At 37.3% G+C, this 17,353-nt stretch overlaps 1 protein-coding gene and 1 pseudogene across 1 annotated transcript; both read right to left on the bottom strand.

Annotated features, from left to right (window-relative positions):
- Positions 1-6,571: 6,571 nt before the first annotated feature.
- Positions 6,572-7,140, bottom strand: LOC116120370 (glycine-rich protein-like). The gene is made up of 2 exons (XM_031406321.1): positions 6,984-7,140; positions 6,572-6,825 (listed from the first exon to the last, which is right to left on the bottom strand). The coding sequence occupies exons 1-2, from the start codon at positions 7,138-7,140 to the stop codon at positions 6,572-6,574; spliced, it is 411 nt and encodes a 136-aa protein (XP_031262181.1).
- Positions 7,141-11,614: 4,474 nt separating this feature from the next.
- LOC116120369 lies at positions 11,615-12,933 on the bottom strand (annotated as a pseudogene).
- Between the last annotated feature and the right edge of the window lie 4,420 nt (positions 12,934-17,353).

Below are 17,353 nucleotides of genomic sequence, written 5' to 3'. Positions count from 1 at the left end.
ATTGATATGATCTTGGTATAGTTTTAAAGATTAGAGACAGACTACAACTTTTATGTTTAGGTCTCAACCCAGTTCAATTGGTAAGATCCCAAAAATCACTCAGAAGGTCACGACTGTGACAGGGCAACCATGGTAACATGCCTATTTTAGGGCTTTTTCTTACCTATTTACCTCCACTTACTCTCTGACCTTTCCTAACCATTCTCCCCTGTGAAAACATGTTAATGATTAATAAAACCTCCCTTGTAATATGTTAAAAAAAACTCATGTCACACCTACTTCCATTGATTGTCATCAAACTTCAATATTTTATACATTCACATATAAATCCATCAATTATAGCATCAAACCAAGCTCAATTGCTATTGTGTGACAAGAATTAAGGTTTTCTAATACTAAACCTAGAAACCTAATTCTTTATTTCCTATTAAAGGGAGGTTTCCCTTACCTTATTGTCAAGAAACCACACTCCTTTGCAATTTCCTCCTCCTTATCTCCAATGACCATTTCCTATAAATTAAGGAAACTTCAATAACTTGAAATACACAATATTATATAGATAAGGAGTTGAAATTTACCTCTTAATATCCTTAATAAAGGAAGAAATATAAGAACTTGAGAGATTGCAACTAAGAGACTTGAAATTTTAATGGAGTATAAGAAAATTATGGAAGATTGTAGAAAACTTGAAGAAGATAAAGAAAAGTGTAGAAGGCATATGTTGGCCAACCCATACCATCTAATATCTTTTTTTTTTTTTTTTTTTTTCTTTTGTTTTTGCTAAAGAATTATTCATGTGACATTTGCTTTTTTGCATATATGTCCTAAACTTATTTCCTCTTTTTGCCCTAACAATGTCTTTAATTACTCTTAATCCTTCATCATCTTTATCTTGTCAGCCAACAAAAATATCATTATTCTTTTACCACTTTACCCCTAAGGCATATGCATGGTAGTTAACTTACCAAAAAAAAGAAAAGACTATTTTACCCTTGGACGTATTGGTGCGGTTTATAGACCACATACATTCATGTGTATGACTGCAATTTTTCAGCATCTTCCAAGCTTTGTTTGCTGGAAAAGGCTGTTTACTAGTTTGCCTATTGACAGATTTGGCACACCCCTTCTTTCTCCTCAATTTCAAGCATGCTTTGAACAATGTCTCTCCTCTTCATTTCCTTAAGAACTATGTAAAAAATGGCCTAGTTTCTTGCGCCAAATTTCAGTTTCATCAAGTTTGGCAGACAAACTGAGTTTTTCCATTCATTGGAAAACTTTTTCCTAACATTCTCTCACTTTCATCAACTCATTGCCAAGGTTATCAACTACAATGTATGACAGTTCTGAAAATGCAAATAGTATTTCTTTTCTAACTTTGACTCACACTTAGCACTTTGATTGATTTTAGGCACATAAAGACATTTGACAGGATTTGTGTACCTAATGGAGTTGGGACAACAACTTCACCTCTTCCCCTCTGACTTCCACAAATTCTCCATAGCCAATCTTGACTTTACATTGAAAGACTTGTCAATGTCACAAAGCTTGACAGATTTGGGTCAGTTGGTTTGTACAACCACTATCAATCAGCCATACATCATCACACATCTATGGTTCGAGCATGAGGCCATGAAAAGCTGCTCAGCTTCTGAACTTGGCTGCTGGACCTCCACCACTGTAGCATGCTGCTCTTGCTGATCCGTCTTTCTTCCACACTTTTTCTTTTGACCGAACTATTTACATGACCTGCATTGTACACCAGGTCTAAAACAACACTTATTTTCTGGATGGTTCCTCTTTTTGCCGTGCAAACATGGAGGAAATGATTTCATTCCACCACTTTTTTCTCCCTGATTATTGCTCTTCTCTTTTCTCTTCTTCTCACCACCATATATCTTGTCTTCCTTTTGGTATGCTCTTCCTTTCTGACTTGCAACCATGGCTGCCTCAGTTGGTCTTCTTGCCTTAGTAGCCTTCTCTACTTCTGGCTTGAAGTGAGTGAACCAGTTCAGCCAAGCTGATCTGGGACAGTTCTTTAGAGTCTTCTAGGATGAAATTTTTGCCTCAAACCTTTCAGGTAAACTGACCAGGACCTTCTCCACTATCCTCTGGTTGGCCACTCTTCCCCAAGCAGCTTAATTCTGTTACCACAGTCATAAGTCTGTCCCATATTCCTTGATAGATTCAGCCTCTGTATCTTGAGTACCTCAAATTCTCCCTTCAATTTTAAGACTTGCATATTGCAAGTCTGGCTACTCCCTCCAAACTCCCCTTGAGGATGTCTCAAGCTTGTTTAGGGGTCTCACACCAATGATTCGGGAGAAGACTGGTCTGTCACAGCCGAGTGTATACAGGACATTGCTCTTGGAGCCTGGGCTGCCTCTTCTTCATGGATCCCATCTGGTTCAGCTCGGTTTGGTCCAGCTGGGGAACTTGCTTCTCCTCCTCCACATATTGCCATAAACCATGCCCCCTCAAGTAGGTTTTCATCTTGACACCCAAACATGATACTGGTCACCATGTGAAGATAGAGGAGAAAGTGGGGCAGGGTTCGATGCCATGAGGAAGCTTCACTTACGGTGGTTTTTTTGGTCTTGAAAGATCAAGATCAGCTCTGACACCAATTGAAGGTTTTTGAGTTTGAATATGCTAAGAGAAAGATTTTAGCAGGCATAAAGAGAGAGTTGAAATGGAGAAAAATTCATTTCAAAGTCTGCACAGTTTTCGTTCATAGCAGAGAAATATAAAGCCATGTTTCATCTTGTTACAACCACTCTACAGTGAGAACTTTTTTTCAAATATATACAATCTAACCACTCTAACTAATACAAATCACAATGACATATTCTGGCCAAATCACCAGTTGTCCTTACCTAAACTATCACATATTACATTAAAAATACCCAAACCTGCACTTGACAGACAGCCTACATCCCACTCAAATATGACGCCAAACATTCAAACTGAATGCAAAATGGTTTCCAGCAAAATCATCTATACTTTGACAGAATAGACTTGCAGATAACCACTGGGAACTTAGAGACTTCACGCAAAACTGGTTGCTGCATATGCAAAAGGTGAAACTTCTCCACCTATATTGGTTTTCCTCTGTCATCCATGCTTTATGTACATGTTGTAATAAATTTTGTATTATGTTTGCTGTAGATTTGGGCATGTGTATAACACTCTTCAGACACGTCTGACCAAACTCTTCTCAACGCTCTTTTGGACCAAAGCGATCATTGACTCAACATTATGGGCATTCAAGGTTTAGCAGCCCTGGACCCAACGTGGTACTCTCTCTTCTCATGCTTTTTGGAAAAAAAAAAAAAATGTCCTGAAAGTAAATTGGAAAACAATGGTGCAGTTTGTGATGTTTCCTCTCTCTTACAAGTAGGTTCGCCTTCTTCTACTGCCAATCTTGAGCCTTTTGCATCTTCTTGACACCTGAGATGCTACTTGAGAAGCAAAAGAATGAAGTGAAGAGGCATGAGGCCTGGCGAGTGTGTGGGGCCTTGCTGGTAAGTTGCTTTGTGTAAGAATGCTTATACATTATACCCAGGAGGATAAATCTTGAGAAGCTTATCTAATGAGTAATTTGACTTTTCTTTTCCGAGCATGCAGCTGTCAATGCATATACGATCGCCTCAAGATCTTCCCACCTATGCCATCCCCACCAGCTCAGGTGTCTGGAAATCCAATGGAAAAGTTGTTACCACAGTGCCAAGTAAGAGATATACTGACTTTTTGTTTGCTTAGGAGTAAGACATTGATTGATATAGCATCTGTGGGTTTACCAGAACTCCGGATTAATTTGCATGCTTAGGGACCAAGGGTGTTTGAGATTTGTTTGTTTGCCTTAGATTATATGCTCTATGTGATAATCATTATTGATGTATCAATATACTGATGAATGGGTAAGTTCTTGTTATTGAGGGAGAACAACCTTATAATAATTTGTCTAAAATTTGATCCTTAAATAGGACACAGATATTTTAGAAGCACATTTTACAAACATTTGCTGCATTTGTTTAATTGAGAAAACAACTTTAACCCTTGCTTCCCCTTGTGCAACTTCAAGATAAACGCAAGGCAACCATGGACCACTTGAAGAGCAGCCACCCCACAAGAAAATAGCAACTGATGGACCAACTGGTCCAGTGTCTACCAGCTCCTCATCATCTCCCATGCAGGAGACCAGTAGTAGCTTCTTCTTTGGGGATTCTGATGCGGGCCCCTTATCATCTTCTGCACAGATTTCTCATGATAGCGGATCAGGCAGCAGACATAGAGAGGGCAGTGTGATACATCGAGCTTCAAAGATTTCAGCCATCCTACCGCAGATTTGGAAGGATGACTTAAAATCTGGGCAGCTTATGGTTTCATTGTTTGGTCTATTTGGGGAAGGCATTCTCTCCTTTATTCCTGCTCCTGGATGTCTTTGTTTTTGTAAAGGATGATACAGTCGCTGTGAATTTATAATTGAAGAAAGAAAAAATCATATCAATGAAATACATGGTTTCCGTAGAGCTTATATGATGGAATTCATGTGTCTAATTTGACAGCTGCTATTAATCTCTTTAATCATCCTATCAACTAATAGAATTGTCTGGAAAACTTTATAAATCAAAACTGTTGAAATACTAATAATGTATGAAACAACGCTGTTATCTGCCTATAAAAGGGAGTGATTTGATTGGTATATAGGGAGGGTGTGAATGTTTTTTAAATTTGCAATAAGTTTTTAGATTGCTTCTTCTCTCGCAGATACGAGGGATAGGCTAGTTGATGAAGCTTTAAGGTGATTGTTTCTTCCCCCGTCTAGAGGCTCTTCGAAAGTCTTCGATTTTCATATAAACATTAGGAGAAATCTATTATCCTTTGCCTTGGGAGCTGGTTTCTTAATTATAAATGGACGACCATGATTACCAACAACAAAACATTTTTCATTTATTCATCATGACTTGATTACATTGTCTAGAATTCAAGAGGCATATAACCAAAAACAAAAAGGAAAAAGGAAATTGCAATGTTAAATAAAAGAAGAATGAACAGCGTAACAACAAGCAATTTAAGCACCAAATTTAGTGGTCTCCTTCTCCACAGCTTTTCTGAGGATGCTATCCCTTCCAGGGCCATTTGTATGGGCAAAACTCCGTATACCATTGGCCATAGCAAGCATCATTTGCTTGGTCTCTGCCTTGAACTCCTCCAAATCCACAGATCCATTTGAGTCGTGGTCGAATTTCAGGAACAAGGATTTGTACAACTTAGCAAGCTCATCCGGGTCTGGTTTGTCATCGATTCCAAAATGATTCTCAAACACCCTCAGACTCTGTAGCTCCTTCATCATTTCTGCATAGGAAAGACCATCTTATCTTTATCAAGGTTGGCGAAAAGGCACGTACTGGAGCGCTGAATGCATCTTCGTCTTCCAGAAGCTAATAATGGTTGCACCATCTAACACTTCTACACTCATTTTGCTGACTTCTCTTGGTACTGAAAGCTACAACAGGTATCAAGTAGAAGAAATCTTTCAACTTAATTTGATCGTTGAAAAAAAGAGTTCGGTTTGGTTATATTTATATCTCTAGTTAAGATAGTTCGAGAGCAATATGTTGTTTCAAAATTTGCTTTGTTGGCCTGCTGTTTTCGTCTGGCCACAAGTTTTTTGAAATCATTAGTGAAACAGTGAGACTACTTGATCTTTCATAGTTGGCCCATTGAACGCGAATGCAAATATTCACAAGTCATTGGATTAATACCTTTTTAACTGTTCATGGGTTAGTAAGTCTTATGCACTAGAATTTGTCTTGCCTTTCAACCTTTGAATTTAAATCCAATGGCTAGAAAGTCAAAAATCAAAGAAGTTGACCAAAAAGTCAAAGAAGAAATTGCAACTGCAGTTTAATCTTGCTAAGTCCCCTCGCAACCACCGACAGTTGATAACTGTCAAAACAATGAGATCTGCCCTTAGTCATTCCTCAACCTCCCTCTCGAACAACACCCAATTCCGTGACACACGCAAAACATTATACAAAATATTGTCATGACTTGAGAAAACAGAATTCATCCCAACCTCAATATGCATGCCATGGTGGTGACCAAAGATTACTCAAGAAATACTTGTCACATACTCTTATATACTTGGGGGATCCAGTTCAATGAATATTCGATATCATATTTTGAAAATTGTATATCAAGTATTGCTTTAATGTTATGAAATTAGATTGCAACCTTAAACAATTATTATGTTATTTAATCATGAAATTTATTTTTCTTCCAAATGAAATCTACCCACCATTCTGTACATTATCATATATATATATGATAATTACGATCAATCTTCACTAATTTAAAGATAAGTTGCACCATAAAACATTAATTAAGCATTTAAAATGTGGGATTGCGCAAACAGTGCCGAAGCTTTTATTAAAAGTAGGTGGCATTTGGTGAGTAGCATCTACGTGCATACTCGTACCGCCATTATTTAAACAAGCTGATCAATAACACAAGAAGTAGGTCCCATAATTAACATAGAAGTCGTATGGATAAAAGGTGGAAACTTATTTTAGTTCTTAACATCGTCCTCAAACTCCGCATCTGGAGCCTCCTGTGCGTGTGCGCAGCACCTACGGCACCCATTTGAATAACGGTATCCACGGCAGCATCCGTAGTTGCAATATCCCCTTCTTGGTGGGTTCCCTCCGTACCCTCCACGCCCTCCATTATTGTACCCTCCTGGCCCTCCATTATTGTAACCTCCTCCTCCTCCTCCTCCTGGGTATCCTCCATACTTGCCCTCTTCTACGCCATTGCTTTCTTCTACAATTTGTAAACATTAAGGATACTGTTAGCTTGATAAAATCCTATATATATACACACATATACATGTATATCAACAATGTCCTATTTCATGCATGAAACATATATAATTGAAAAGATGAAGCTAGGGACTTTAATTAAGTAATTGCAGAGCTCACTTGTATGATCAGCTCCAACTTCAGAGGACAGTATAAGAACGAGTGCAAAGAGAAGGCAGAAAAGAAGAAACAAAGTCTTAGATGAAGCCATAATTTGCTCTTGAGAACTAAGAGATTTTATCTCTGATTTTAGATGCTTTGACTGTGAGGAGAGCATTGCAGCTTTACCCTATTTATAGATGGCGTAAATGGACATGGTGGTCTATTTTAGAGAGAGATAGTGTACTGTTTAAGATCTAGCATTAATTGTCGCCCGATGCCCATGAAATTATCACATGCAGCTTCTTATCCATCTTCCCTGATTTTTATGTATTATATTTTGCATTGAGTCCCCACGTAGTAAATGAATTTTGGAAACTATATCAACATATATTACTATGTCATTTATATCAGCGTCATACATGACGTTTCCGTATTGGTGTGTATATTTCTATATATATAAATATATCTTCCTCTCTCTTATATGATCAAGCCTGCTTCCATTATCTTTTTTCGCTTCAGTCAAATAATTGAGCTCACAGGGATTTTGCTCTCATTTTTTTCAGTGATGTTCTTACACTTCATTTACATAATGTTGAACGTTGCGTTCATGGAAAGTGGAAAAATGAAAACTTGTAAAGGATATGATTATATATACGAATGCTGGCAATTGGATATTGTTTTGCTTGATAAGAAAGAATGGTTGTTTAACTTTGAAGCGACCCTGTCGGCCAGTTAGCAACACAAATACTTCTGAAATATTTAATGAACCATTTGATCTGACCAAATACGTTGAGACAGAAAACACAATGAGTCCACATTAATTTTCAGGATAATGGAGTGTTTTTTTTTTTTTTTCAATATGTTGCATAGAGAATATGGGGCGGATCTGAAGTAAAAATGTATTTACTCCTTCAGAATGACGAACTTGGAAGTCTACGCGAGTCTAGTTTTCAGTGTTTTATATATTAAGTGTATGTATTCATTTCCTATAGGAATGAAGTTATGGGCATAGTTTTCTGCACGTAATTGTCATGTTCAGGAAGTCTGTTCAACCCTAAGAAGCACAGTCGATCTCCGTCAGTTTGTAATTACTTCTTGTCTATAAATTAGTCTTCAACTTTGTTGGGGTTGGCAGCTACTTCAACAGTAAGGAGTTCGTTTATAAGGGACAATACACATGGGGTCTTATTGCCCGATTGTTACATTTATTATAATGAGAGAGATGAGAAAATTTTAAAATAATATTGATTTTAATAGATGCAACCCAATTTTGGGTGAACAAAGATAAATCACACATATTTTTTCTCTTTATTATTTCGTTGTTTGTGTGTGATTGGTTTTTTTTTATTATTATTCTGAATACTCTCTAGACCGTTTCACTCTCATCATTTATACGTAAGGCATTAAATTTTATTTCAGCTGAAGCATATATATATCAAAGTTTTCCTTCGGCATGGAACTTGAAAGTTTGCATGCCAAGTAAACGTGTATAATTTCATAACGGAGAGACTGAATTTTTTTTCCCTTTCTGTATGAAATTATTCAACAGTTATCACTTCATTTATGTATGGATAATACGCACACCAACAACTGAGATTAAAATTTTTGAACGTACATGGGTATATTGGATTAACTCCGCAATTAAAAAATCCAAATAAAATATATATAATATAAAACGATATAGTAATTTTAATATATTTATGGTGAATAACATATTATATATCATTAACTAGGACTTCTAATAAAAAAAAAATGATTAATTTTTTTTATAAGAAAAAGGTAATATGTTTAAACGGTTTGTAATATCAGAGAAAAATAGTAATTGTAGTTAAGATTAGACCAAGTAATTAAGTAAAGACATTGAAGATAGAAGTATTTGAAGGAGTAAAAAATGGATGTATTCAATGAGTAATGACATTTTTTTACAGGAGCAGGTGTGGAGTCTGACCTATCTCTCAATTGGCACCAGTGTTCTTCTAGCTGTAAGCTTTGGTAAAGAGTTACAGAGTAGCAGTTCAATAATATAGCTTAAGCTTAGGAACAAAAATGTATGCATCAGTTGTTTTGGTCTGCTCGAGTTCAGAGAAAACTTGAAGAGGGTGTTTCTTTATTTTTCTTCAGTTTTAATGTTGGGTTAGTTGTAATTTAGTACGCATAATTGTACAGTGTGTTAAAATCAGTTGTTTGATGTTTCTCATTTTACGCCTGAAATTCAGGCTTTACTTGGGTTGATGAGCTGAGCTGTATCAAAGTATAAAATACAGCTTCTTGGTGTTTGTAAAAAATTACTGAATCAAAAATTCAGTTTCTTGTCCAATCTCTCTTCTACAAATTCCCTGAAACTTTCAGTGTTTTCTCACAAGCCACATTTACCCATAATGCAAGTTTCTTATTATTATTATTTATTTATCGAGGTGTCCAGATTAGTTTGTGCATATGATAAGCACTCTAAAAATCTAATATTCCAAGTAAGTCATAAATATATGTGATAAGTGACCTTAAAGTGATTCGAACCTAAAAAGTCAATGAAGAAACAAATTTTTTTTTATCGTCAAGCCAACCCCTTGCCTTTGGATTAATTATTGTACATCATCTAAAGTTGAATGTCGTTATACCCTAAGCAATGTCGAAAAGTAGACCGTAAGAAGATAGCTTACTTTGTTCTTAATCATGAATTCCACATATGCAATGCTTTGGTTTATTTTCATCCTATTATTTGAAAATTAACTACTGAGATATAGTTTGATACAATGTATACATACCTCGTGTCTCAGCTTGTTTAGGGTCTCACCACACAATGATTCGGGAGAAGACTTGGTCTGTCACAGCCGAGTGTATACAGGACAGTGCTCTTGGAGCCTGGGTCTGCCTCTTCTTCATGGATCCTCATCTGGTTCAGCATCGGGTTTGGTCCAAGCTGGGGAACTTGCTTCTCCTCCTCCACATATTGCCAACCATGCCCCTCAAGTAGGTTTTCATCTTGACAACCCAAACATGATACTGGTCACCATTGAAGATAGGAGGAGAAAGTGGGGCAGGGTTCGATGCCATGAGGAAGCTTCACTACGTGGTTTTTTGGTCTTGAAAGATCAAGATCAGCTCGACACCAATTGAAGTTTTTAGTTTGAATATGCTAAGAGAAAGAAGTTTAGCATGCATGAAAGAGAGAGTTGAAATGAGAGAAAAATTCAGTTCAAAGTCTGCACAGTTTTCGTTCATAGCAGAGAAATATAAAGCCATGTTTTCATCATTGTTACACACCTCTACAGTGAGAACTTTTTTCAAATATAATACATCTAACCCTCTAACTAATACAAATCACATGACATATTCTGGCCAAATCACCAGTTGCCTTACCTAAACTATCACATATTACATTAAAAAATACCAAAACCTGCACTTGACAGACAGCCTACATCCCACTCAAATATGACGCCAAACATTCAAACTGAATTGCAAAATGGTTTCCAGCAAAATATCATATACTTTGACAGAATAGACTTGCAGATAACCACTGGGAACTTAGAGACTTCACGCAAAACTGGTTGCTGCAATATGCAAAGGTGAAACTTCTCCACCTTATTATTGGTTTTCCTCTGTCATCCATGCTTTATGTACATGTTGTAATAATTTTGTATTTTTTGCTGTAGATTTGGGCATGTGTATAACACTCTTCAGACACTCTGACCAAAACTCTCTCAACGCTCTTTTGGACCCAAGCGATCATTGACTCAACATTATGGGCAGTTCAAGGTTTAGCAGCCCTGGGACCCAACGTGGTACTCTCTCTTCTCATGCTTTTCGGAAAAAAAAAAAAAGTGTCCTGAAAGTAAAATTGGAAAACAATGGTGCAGTTTGTGATGTTTCCTCTCTCTTACAGTAGTTCGCCTTCTTCTACTCGCAAATCTTGAGCCTGATTTGCATCTTCTTGAACCTGAGATGCTACTTGAGAAGCAAAAGAATGAAGTGAAGAGGCATGAGGCCTGGCGAGTGTGTGGGGCCTTGCTGGTAAGTTGCTTTGTGTAAGAATGCTTATACAATTATACCCAGGAGTAAATCTTGAGAAGCTTATCTAATGAGTGTAATTTGACTTTTCTTTTCCGAGCATGCAGCTGTCAATGCATATACGATCGCCTCAAGATCTTCCCACCTATGCCATCCCCACCAGCCAGGTGTCTGGAATCCAATGGAAAAGTTGTTACCACAGTGCCAAGTAAGAGATATACTGACTTATTTGTTTGCTTAGGGTAAGACATTGATTGTATAGCATCTGTGGGTTTACCAGAACTCCGGATTAATTTGCATGCTTAGGGACAAGGGTGTTTGAGATTGTTTGTTTGCCTTAGATTATATGCTCTATGTGAAATCAGGATTATTGATGTATCAATATACTGATGAATGGGTAATCTTTTGTTATTGAGGGAGACTAACCTTATAAATAATTTGTCTAAAATTTGATCCTTAAATAGGACACAGATATTTTAGAAGCACATTTTACAAACATTTGCTGCATTTTGTTTATTGAGAAAACAAACATTAACCCTTGCTTCCCCTTGTGCAATCTTCAAGATAACGCAAGGCAACCATGAGCACTTGGAAGAGCAGCCACCCCACAAGAAAATAGCAACTGATGGACCAACTGGTCCGTGTCACCAGCTCCTCATCATCTCCCATGCAGGAGGAACCAGTAGTAGCTTCTTCTTTGGGGATTCTGATGCGGGCCCCTTATCATCCTGCACAGATTTCTCATGATAGCGGATCAGCAGCAGACATAGAAGAGGCAGGGGTGATACTCGAGCTTCAAAGATTTCAGCCATCCTACCGCAGATTTGGAAGGATGACTTAAAATCTGGGCAGCTTATGGTTTCATGTTTGGTCTATTTGGGGAAGGCATTCTCTCCTTTATTCCTGCTCCTGAGATGTCTTTGTTTTTGTAAAGGATGATCAGTCGCTGTGAATTTTAATTGAAGAAAGAAAAATCATATCAATGAAATACTGGTTTCCGTAGAGCTTATATGATGGAATTCATGTGTCTAGATTTGACAGCTGCTAATTGAATCTCTTTAATCTCCTATCATACTAATAGAATTGTCTGGAAAACTTTATAAATCAAAACTGTTGAAAATACTAATAGATGTATGAAACAACGCATGTTATCTGCCTATAAAAGGAGTGATTTGATTGGTATATAGGGAGGTTGGAATGTTTTTTAAATTGCAATAAGTTTTTAGATTGCTTTCTCTCTCGCAGATACAGGGATAGGCTAGTTTGATGAAGCTTTAAGGTGATCTTGTTTCTTCCCCGTCTAGAGGCCTTCGAAAGTCTTCGATTTTCATATAAGCATTAGGAGAAATCTATTATCCTTTGCCTTGGGAGCTGGTTTCTTAATTATAAATGGACGACCATGATTACCAACAAACAAAACATTTTTCATTTATTCACTCATGACTTGATTACATGGTCTAGAATTCAAGAGGCATATAACCAGAAAACAAAAAAGGAAAAGAAATTGCAATGTTAAATAAAAGAAGAATGAATCAGGCGTAACAACAAGCAATTTAAGCACCAATTTAGTGGTCTCCTTCTCCACAGCTTTTCTGAGGATGCTATCCTCTTCCAGGGCCATTTGTATGGGCAAAACTCCGATCCATTGCCATAGCAAGCATCATTTGCTTGGTCTCTGCCTTGAACTCCTCCAAATCCACAGATCCATTTGGGTCGTGGTCGATTTCAGGAACAAGGATTTGTACACTTAGCAGCTCATCCGGGTCTGGTTTGTCATCGATTCCAAAATGAGTCTCAAACACCCTCAGACTTGTAGCTCCTTCATCATTTCTGCATAGAAAGAAGACCATCTTTATCTTTATCAAGGTTGGCGAAAAGGTCACGTACTGAGACGCTGAATGCATCTTCGTCTTCCAGAAAGCTAATAATGGTTGCACCATCTAACACTTCTACACTCATTTTGCTGACTTCTCTTGTACTTGAAAGCTACCATATCAAAAGTAGAAGAAATCTTTCAACTTAATTTGATCTTGTTGAAAAAAAGAGTTCGGTTTGGTTATATTTATAGTTCTCTAGTTAAGATAGTTCGAGAGCAATATGTTGTTTAAAATTTTGCTTGTTGGCCTGCTGTTTTCGTCTGGCACAAGTTTTTTGAAATCATAGTGAAACAGTGGACTAGCTTGATCTTTTCAATAAGTTGGCCCTTGAACGCGAATGCAAATAGTCACAAGTCATTGGATTATAAACCATTTTTAACTGTTCATGGTTGTAAGTCTTTATGCACTAGAATTTGTCTTGCCTTTCAACCTTGAATTTAAATCCAATGGCTTGAAAGTCAAAAATCAAAGAAGTTGACCAAAAGTCAAAAGAAGAAATTGCAACTGCAGTTTGAATCTTGCTAAGTCACTCCAACCACCGACGTTGTATAACTGTCAAAACAATGAGATCGCCCATAGATCATTCCTCAACCTCCCTCTCGAACAACACCCAATTCCGTGACACACGCAAACATTATACAAAATATTGTCTGACTTGAGAAAACAGAATTCATCCCAACCTCATATGCATGCCTGGTGGTGACCAAAATTACTCAAGAAATACTTGTCACATACTCGTATAATACTTGGGGATCCAGTTTCAATGAATATTCGATATCATATTTTAAAATTGTATATCAAGTATTCTTTAATGTTATGAAATATGATTGCAACCTAAAACAATTATATATGTTGGATTTAATCATGATTTTATTTATCTTCCAAATTGAACTACCCACCAATTCTGTACTAATTATCATATATATATATGATAATTACGATCAATCTTCACTAATTTAAAGATAAGTTGCACCATAAAACATTAATTAGCATTTAAAATGTGGGATTGCGCAAACAGTGCCGAAGCTTTTATTAAAGTTGGTGACATTTGGTGAGTAGCTCCAAGTACTACTCGTACCGCCATTATTTAAACAAGCTGTCAATAACACAAGAGTAGGTCCCATAATTAACATAGAAGTCGTATGGATAAAGGTGGAAACTTATTTTATTTATACATCGTCCTCAAACTCCGCATCTGGAGCCTCCTGTGCGTGTGCGCAGCACCTACGGCACCCATTTAATAACGGTATCCACGGCAGCATCCGTAGTTGCAATTTCCCCTTCTTGGTGGGTACCCCCCGTCCCCCTCACGCCCTCCATATTGTACCCTCCTGCCCTCCATTATTGTAACCTCCTCCTCCTCCTCCTCCTCTGGTATCCTCCTACTTGCCCTCTTCTACGCCATTGCTTTCTTCTACAATTTGTAAACATTAGGATACTGTTAGCTTGATAAAACCTATATATATACACACATATACATGTATACAACAATGTCCTATTTCATGCATGAAACATATAAATTGAAAAGATAAGCTAGGGACTTTAATTAGATAGTTGCAGAGCTCACTTGTATGATCAGCTCCAACTTCAGAGGACAGTATAAGAACAGTGCAAGAGAAGGCAGAAAAGAAGAAGCAAAATCTTAGATGAACCTAATTTGCTCTTGGAACTAAGAATTTTATCTCTGATTTTGATGTTTTGACTGTGAGGAGAGCATTGCAGCTTTACCCTATTTATAGATGGCGAATGGACATGGTGGTCTATTTAGAGAGAGATGGTGTACTGTTTAAGATCTAGCATTAATTGTCGCCCAGTGGCGCTCATTCAAACATACTTCAAAACCCTTTAAACATTATTTCCATACTTAGAATCAATCCTAGATTATTAGGCTAAAAATAAATTAAGACATTAGAAGCACTTTTGAGATAGTCATTCTGCACAGGTCAGATTAAAGAAGGCATAACTTGAGTTATACACATCGGATTGATATGATCTTGGTATAGTTTTAAAGATTAGAGACAGGACTACAACTTTTATGTTTAGGTCTCAACCCAGTTCAATTGGTAAGATGCCCAAAAATCACTCAGAAGGTCACGACTGTGACAGGGCAACCATGGTAACATGCCTATTTTAGGGCTTTTACTTACCTATTTACCTCCACTTACTCTCTGACCTTTCCTAACCATTCTCCCCTGTGAAAACATGTTAAATGATTAATAATAACCTCCCTTGTAATATGTTAAAAAAAACTCATGTCACAACTACTTCCATTGATTGTCATCAAACTTCAATATTTTTACAATTCACATATAAATCCATCAATTATAGCATCAAACCAAGCTCAATTGCTATTGTGTGACAAGAATTAAGGTTTTCTAATACTAAACCTAGAAACCTAATTCTTATTTCCTATTAAAGGGAGGTTTCCCTTACCTTATGTCAAGAAACCACACTCCTTTGCAAATTTCCTCCTCCTTATCTCCAATTGACCATTTTCCTATAAATTATAAGGAAACTTCAATAACTTGAAATACACAATATTTATATAAGATAAGGAGTTGAAATTTACCTCTTAATATCCTTAATAAAGGAAGAAATATAAGACACTTGAGAGATTGCAACTAAGAGACTTGAAATTTTAATGGAGTAGTGAAGAAAATTATGGAAGATTGTAGAAAACTTGAAGAAGATAAAGAAAAGTGGTAGAAGGCATATGTTGGCCAACCCATACCATCTAATATCTTTTTTTTTTTTTTTTTTTTCTTTTGTTTTTGCTAAAGAATTATTCATGTGACATTTGTCTTTTGCATATAATGTCCTAGAACATTATTTCCCTTTTTTGCCCTTAACAATTGTCTTTTAATTACTCTTAATCCTTCATCATCTTTATCTTGTCAAGCCAACAAAAATATCATTATTCTTTTACCACTTTACCCCTAAGGCATATGCATGGTAGTTAACTTACCACATAAAAAGAAAAAGACTATTTTACCCTTGGACGTATTGGTGCGGTTTATAGACCACATACATTCATGTGTATGAGCTGCAATTTTTCAGCAGCTCTCCAAGCTTGGTTTGCTGGAAAAGGCTGTTTACTAAGTTTGCCTATTTGACAGATTTGGCACACCCCTTCTTTCTCCTCAATTTCAAGCATGCTTTGAACAATGTCTCTCCTCTTCATTTCCTTAAGAACTATGTAATGAAAATGGCCTAGTTTCTTGCGCCAAATTTCAGTTTCATCAAGTTTGGCAGACAAACTGAGTTTTTCCATTCAATTGGAAAACTTTTTCCTAACATTCTTACTTTCATCAACTCATTGCCAAGGTTATCAACTACAATGTATGACATGTTCTGAAAATGCAAATAGTAGTTCTTTTCTAACATTTGACTCACACTTAGCAAACTTTGATTGATTTTAGGCACATAAAGGACATTTGACATGTATTTTGTACCTAATGGAGTTGGGACAACAACTTCACCTCTTCCCCTGACTTCCACAAATTCTCCATAGCCAATCTTGACTTTACATTGAAAAGACTTGTCAATGCTCACAAAGCTTGACAGATTTGGGGTCATGTGGTTTGTACAACCACTATCAATCAGCCATACATCATCACACATCTTATGGTTCGAGCATGAGGCCATGAAAAGCTGCTCAGCTTCTGAACTTGGCTGCTGGACCTCCACCACTGTAGCATGCTGCTCTTGCTGATTCCGTCTATTCTTACACACTTTTTCTATTTGACCGAACTATTTACATGACCTGCATTGTACACCAGGTCTAAAACAACACTTATTTTCTGGATGGTTCCTCTTTTTGCCGTGCAAACATGGAGGAAATGATTTCAGTCCACCACTTTTTTCTCCCTGATTATTGCTCTTCTCTTTTCTCTTCTTCTCACCACCATATATCTTGTCTTCCTTTTGGTATGCTCTTCCTTTCTGACTTGCAACCATGGCTGCCTCAGTTGAGTCTTCTTGCCTTAGTAGCCTTCTCTACTTCTGGGCTTGAAGTGAGTGAACCAGTTCAGCCAAGCTGATCTGGGACAGGTCTTTAGAGTCTTCTAGGGATGAAATTTTTGCCTCAAACCTTTCAGGTAAACTGACCAGGACCTTCTCCACTATCCTCTGGTTGGCCAGCTCTTCCCCAAGCAGCTTAATTCTGTTCACCACAGTCATAAGTCTGTCCACATATTCCTTGATAGATTCAGCCTCCTGTATCTTGAGTACCTCAAATTCTCCCTTCAAATTTAAGACTTGCATATTGCAAGTCTGGCTACTCCCTCCAAACTCCTCCTTGAGGATGTCTCAAGCTTGTTTAGGGGTCTCACACACAATGATTCGGGAGAAGACTTGGTCTGTCACAGCCGAGTGTATACAGGACAGTGCTCTTGGAGCCTGGGCTGCCTCTTCTTCATGGATCCTCATCTGGTTCAGCATCGGGTTTGGTCCAAGCTGGGGAACTTGCTTCTCCTCCTCCACATATTGCCATAAACCATGCCCCCT

Source organism: Pistacia vera, unplaced genomic scaffold (genome assembly GCF_008641045.1).
Source record: "Pistacia vera cultivar Batoury unplaced genomic scaffold, PisVer_v2 Contig93, whole genome shotgun sequence".
In the NCBI taxonomy this organism is placed as follows: domain Eukaryota; kingdom Viridiplantae; phylum Streptophyta; class Magnoliopsida; order Sapindales; family Anacardiaceae; genus Pistacia; species Pistacia vera.
Note: the sequence above shows the minus strand (reverse complement) of the source record. Positions and strands in the feature narration are given on the sequence as shown.

Excerpts from the sequence above, each read along its gene's own strand:
- LOC116120370 (XM_031406321.1), bottom strand. The coding sequence starts at position 7,140 with ATGCTCTCCTCACAGTCAAAGCATCTAAAATCAGAGATAAAATCTCTT. Across the intron at positions 6,826-6,983 it reads AGTTGGAGCTGATCATACAA|AAGAAAGCAATGGCGTAGAA; the intron begins GTGAGCTCTGCA and ends TACAAATTGTAG.